The 6277-nt window shown below is 33.3% G+C and overlaps 1 protein-coding gene across 3 annotated transcripts in view; it reads left to right on the top strand.

The window, feature by feature from the left end:
- Positions 1–757: 757 nt before the first annotated feature.
- LOC125666226 (uncharacterized) overlaps positions 758–6277 on the top strand; it is a 73260-nt gene continuing 67740 nt past the window's right edge. For 2 of the 3 annotated variants that reach the window (XM_056151601.1, XM_056151600.1), the window contains exon 1: positions 788–959. Coding sequence is in view for 2 of the 3 variants with exons in the window: in XM_056151600.1 (XP_056007575.1) it covers positions 894–959 (66 nt within the window). In the remaining variant the exon portion in view is untranslated. Of the gene's footprint in view, positions 960–6277 lie in introns of all 3 variants that reach the window. The other variant, XM_048899335.2, reaches the window with a different exon arrangement.

Genomic DNA, 6277 nt, shown 5'->3' with positions numbered 1-6277 from the left:
ATAATCATTCGATCTGGTTTGGCGGCAACTCACCTCTCTTGTATATTTAAACACGTTTAGGTAATTTGACATTTGATTATTTAAAACTTTGAAAAGAAAGACAACCTTTCTAAACATAAAATAATCCTTAATTGGCATCCAGTTCAAACAAGAAAATAAAAAGCCAGTAAATAAAGTTAACCACCTTTCGAAAAGCCGGGTACTAACCGAAATATGGGGCTCAAGACGGGTGTAAATAATCAAAAGAGGGAACTAACTCCTCCTAGATACCTCATCCAACCTCTAGTGTTTCCAAGGGTTTGTGCTTGCCCTGCTCTCAACTTTATTGTCAGAATATTTCATTACCAAAGCAAATGCATGAAGATATGGCTGATATCCTCTATTTTATCTAAATCATGGCGAAAATTCATCTTCCATGCTCTTCGGTAATCAGTTTATTTTTTCCATTGTTATATATTTTTATCTATATTTTTTATCAAGTTCACTCTAAAGGAAGTCAAAATGAATGATTCGCAAGGGGAAACACTTTTCTTATATTTCACACTGAATAATACTTGGAAATTGAACTTATCTTTTCAACATATACTAAAGTTCTTAGTAAATAAGAATACATGTAGTAAAAATTCCGCGACAGACATTTGAATTGGAAAAGTGTTTGACTACAGCAATCATCCAAACACTCTATTTCTTAAAATGAAAGAAACAGGAAACTGCTTGATTTGAAAAAAAAATCATACGTCATGTAGTCTATTTATATATGCAAGTCATTGGAATTTTAAACATCTAACCGGTGCAACTTAGAAGGTGGATCTCTCAACACAGGGACACAATACACATGTTCATTAAGATGTATCCAGAGTGTGTTGTCCCTGATTAAGGGATGGGACTACAAAATGAAGCCAGTCTGCAGAGTGTTGGTCCTTCAAGTAGTTTTCCTATGGATATTTTATTGTCTCTTGGTAAGTTGTATTCTGATTTTTTTTTCTTTGAATTAATCAAATCGCTAAAAAGCCACCTCTCGTCCATCCTACATAATTTTTATACTCTAAGTATTATAATGTCATTAATTAATTGCTTGTACATTGTTTAACGACCCTTTGAATAATTTGACACTCATATGGAGACTTCTGGGAATAATGACGCTCGATTTAATGATCTAGATGTTACAGCGTGTTCTGGAGGCGGATCAATACGACTGGGTACATGTTTTTTTGAGGCGGATCTATACGACAGGGTACATGTTTTCTGTACCATGATGTGTATGTCAAGGTGTTCTGGTATATATTATAAAATCATAATGTCGCCATGAAATTACAAACCTATGCTATTCAGCATAATTGAAATTTATAAAGTAATATAGAGTTGGTACATCTGGATATACAAAGTTTTAAAGATCGAAGACATTCGTTTATTTCCAAGTAAAACTGCTTTTTTAAAATCACTCCAAATAACAATACTTATTACTGTCACCATTTTGATATTGACATTTGCAGGAGGAAGTATTGCTCGAATGAATTGACTATGCGCGCTACATATGTATCCATATGCTAGTTTATTTCAGCTTGAAAACTTAATAATTTCAAAGATAAATAAGTTAGTTTATAGGTTTGAAAAGTGTTACTTACATCAAGTTGATCTTTCCACCTGTTTCAAGGTAATGTTCGTTACACTAGATATACCTTACCAAACGAATTGTAAATTATTTCTTTTAATGTAGAAAAGCTGAATCAAGGCATCTTTAGAATGTTTCTATTGATGAATATCAACATATTGAACACAGTCATTTTCATCTAGCCGTATCACTTTACAAACCCCAAAAAGTCTTAAGCGTAAATTCAATACTACAATGTTCGCTACTATCAAACATGAGAAAATATATGCAACCACTGTTTGAATTCCTCCATGAGTACATGCGCGTACTTGACGTCATCAGAAATTGACGTCATCAGAAATTGACGTAATCAGAAATTGACGTCATTAGGAATTGTCGTTGATATATATCCCGGTTAATTTCTAAGCAAACTAGGGGAATGATTGTATGGTGTCGTAATGTTCGTTAACGTAATGTTCGTTACTGCATTTCACCAAACTCTCTATGAATGGAATTCTAGCTCGAGGCAGAGCCTTCAAGAATGTCCAGATTATTGTTTGTCATCAATAATTGGAAAAACTTTATAATGCACCCCAGTTGACGGACATTTCCTGAACTTACTCTGAAGCGGGTATGACTTTTATTGTTTGTAATCAGGTTTAGTTGATGTTTCTTTTATTTCTATTTGTAATAAATATTTGAAATGTTTCGACAAAATAAAGAGGTTTCAATGGAAAGTTTAAATGTAGCACTATGCATCTCGCAACGTACATTTCCCATTTCTAAAAAAACAATACATCATCAATGTCCATTACATTACTAACGATGTGTTGGTGTCTATGGATACATGTCTTTGCTATTAGTCCAAAATATACTGCATAATCGGAACGATCTTCTGCCCCTAAAGACATTTAATATGTATGTTTTAAAGGTTACTTGTGTGGGATATTTTGTATGAAAGTACATGAAATCTGCTTACATATTTTAGTATTTATCATAATGGAAAATATCAATAGTACCAATCACGGTATTGACGAGCTCAACGTTTTATATGAAACATATTCTAAATGTTCCTAATCTTGAAATAAAAGTTGTTGAATATTGTAATTTTCGTTACAATAGGGACATCATTTTAAGAGATACATTTCAAAGATTCATCATTGTGTTTTCTTTTACATGGTGGGTTTCTTTTGGGTGTTGTGTAAATGAATGAAATTTGGGTGAAATGCAGTTTTAGTCTCTGTTTATTAGTTATAACATGTTCTGAGAAGCAAGCTCATATCAGTTTAATTTTGATTTCGAGAACATGCATGAGCTGTTTATTTCAACTGTTAGTAGAAATTAAATAATCTAATGTATCGGTAACAGTCCAATTCAGGGCTGACACTAGTTTATATCAGTCAGATAAAAATAGAATCTATCAAGTATAGCTACTATGTGTCAAAAGCATACTGGTAACGGATATTTCAAAGCCCTCTAGTCACATAAAATGAGCTCACAGAAATACGCTTTCTTTTATAATAACGAACTGAGAACAATAGACCTCACATATTAATCATCCATACAATCTTCCACAAGTCCTGACACTGTACGATCGTATAGAGATTGAGACTGAAATATAGTTTCCCACTGGCTAGGACCATATTGTAATGTTGAAAACAAACTCTTTGTAAGAACACTCAGTTAAGCCTCTTTGCGAACCCTTTATGAAATGCCTTTGCGCTTTGAAAGCCCCCAAATGATTTAAGCAAAATTGCCAAGAGTTGATGAGTCTTGATTTTGAATTTTGAAAATTCAATTCATTTGTGTTTATGATAATAATGATTGGATTTTATATAACACTTTTTTAGTGTATGCTGTTCAAAGTGCTTTGCAATGCATTATTACCCTGGCAGACATTATATCAATACATTATTACCCCGGCAAACATTATATCAACACATTATTACCCCAGCAGACATTATATCAATGCATTGTTACCCCGGCCGACATTATATCAATACATTATTACCCCGGCAGACATTATATCAATACATTATTACCCCGGCAGACATTATATCAATACATTATTACCCCGGCAGACATTATATCAATACTGTATTACCCCGGCAGACATTATATCAATACATTATTACCCCGGCCGACATTATATCAATACATTATTACCCCGGCAGACATTATATCAATACATTATTACCCCGGCAGACATTATATCAATACTGTATTACCCCGGCAGACATTATATCAATACTGTATTACCCCGGCAGACATTATATCAATACATTATTACCCCGGCCGACATTATATCAATATATTATTACCCCGGCAGACATTATATCAATACATTGCTACCCCGGTAGACATTATATCAATACATTATTACCCTGGCAGACATTATATCAATACATTGTTACCCCGGTCGACATTATATCAATACATTGTTACCCCGGCCGACATTATATCAATACATTGTTACTCCGGTAGACATTATATCAATAAATTATTACCCCGGCAGACATTATATCAATACATTATTACTCCGGCAGACATTATATCAATCTAGAACATTCTCAGCTTCCATGTCGTGATCCCTCACTTATATACAATGTAAAACTTATACGGTACCAATTTTGATGCACCGGATATATTTCATCTAATAAAACTCAAAAACGATTATTACTTATATAACCTCATGTTCAACAACACCCATTGTAAGTAACTGAATAAATATGTGTCCAAAGTGGTATTTAGCCGTATCATTGCTAATTGCATGTACTTCGGACATCTTCAAATGATAGCCGAGGATGCATGAAAGACATATAATATTTGCCGACGTTTTCTAAAGAAATTGAACAGGCTTGTAGCTTTAAGATTTAGTTTTTAATATTTTCCCTACCGCTAACTATATTTCTTAAAGCCTGTTACAGTCAATTAAAATACCAGCCATCCAATGAAATTTTTTTGTTGCCAACATTTTACCTGGGAAATCGATCCTCATTTAATTTTTAAAATGTAGGAGATATTACGAGTAGCTTGAACCTTTTTAAAAAAGTGTACCTCAAGAGACCGATCCTCGGTATCCAAACATGTGTAAGCACAAATACCGATTTTGTTTGTGCTGTCTCCAAATTCTGCAATCTTTTGAGGATCAAAACCTCTACTTTGTAAAACTATTCATTTTTTATTTCCTCTATACATTGTTTCCAAGGGCTTCTAAATATAGCAATGCAATTATTGAAATTACGCTGTAACGTTATTTTGACGTCTTTATACTGCTAATATGGTTAACAATCAACATTTACTGAAATACGTAAAAGAGAAAGCTGTATCATTTTGTATTATTAATTTCTTCATTGAATTTTCTCTTCATATGAATTTGTATACATACAGGTACAATGAATATCAATGATAAATGGAGTATCGCAGTAAAAAAAATGTTTTAAGGTCTACATGTAGGCTTATGAAAGCCATAGCCCTGTGACTGATTGTAATGATTTGCTTTTGTTTTAACTGAAATACTTTTCCGAGAAATGAATAACAAATAGTTATCAACATATTCCAATCACTGTACAGAACTACATAAAAGACGAATATAACGAACATTGATCAATGTCATAACTCCTATAAGCAATACAAAATAGACAGTTGGGCTAACACGGACCCCTGGGCACATCAGAGGTGGGATACATAATAAGAATGAAAATGAATATTGACAGGACAATGAAGATAAGAATGCAGCGAATCTTAATTTCCTTCACATGTATACATATGACTGAAATAATTAAATAACCCAGTATACAACACGAGAACAAGATTCGGGGATCGTGTAGTGCGGTTTTAATAGGAATGTCGCTGTATTCTTATTTCTTAATGGGGGAGGGGTGTTGGTATGATTACAGGATACTAATAGTTATTCCATATCATTAGCATACTTGTATTCTCTAGCTCAGATTTGAATACTGGAATAGTTTCCTTCTAGGAATTGGTCACATATTCACTATCACATTGATGTTAGATAAATAGATCGATGGAGATTATAGTGTTTTATCATCTATTCAGTTGATTTGTGTTCGATCTCACAAAGATTCCATAAGCGTCTAGCAATCGCTAGCAAATTTATGATGAGAGGGCTATGACTTCCTAAACTTTGCAAAACATTATGTAATTTAATTCACATTTATATGGAAAACATATATACAACATAAATAATGCTAACGAATTCACGTTTTTAAGAATATATTAGCTCTTAGGGCCTACAAGTTTACTGGTATTTCGGATTTCAATAATTTCGGTTGAGCATCAATGAAGATATATTATTTGTAGAAATGCGCATCTGGTGGATCAAAATTGGTACCGTATACGTTTTATATTATCAAAGACCTGTTCTCTCAGCAAATCTTGTTTTAATATCACCGTTTTATATCCGATTTAGGATACAATTTGATGTGTTGGATTGTCAATGCATTAGAACATCAATATATTTTAAAAGTAGCAGGTCGGCCTCAAACTATGTAAAACTTAGGAAAACTAGAACATGCATACCGGGGCAGTTCAGAGAAAAACTAACTACCGAGAGAATGTATCTGCACTGTCTTGCTGAATAAATTGCTTCGGTTTTTAGAATCTATCATTTTTTACTTCCTTGCACCGTAGTTAGGCATCATTCTGATTAGTATAGCAGGGTCC

The sequence above is a fragment of the Ostrea edulis genome, chromosome 10 (assembly GCF_947568905.1).
Source record: "Ostrea edulis chromosome 10, xbOstEdul1.1, whole genome shotgun sequence".
NCBI lineage: Eukaryota > Metazoa > Mollusca > Bivalvia > Ostreida > Ostreidae > Ostrea > Ostrea edulis.
This window is presented reverse-complemented; position numbering and strand designations above follow the sequence as displayed.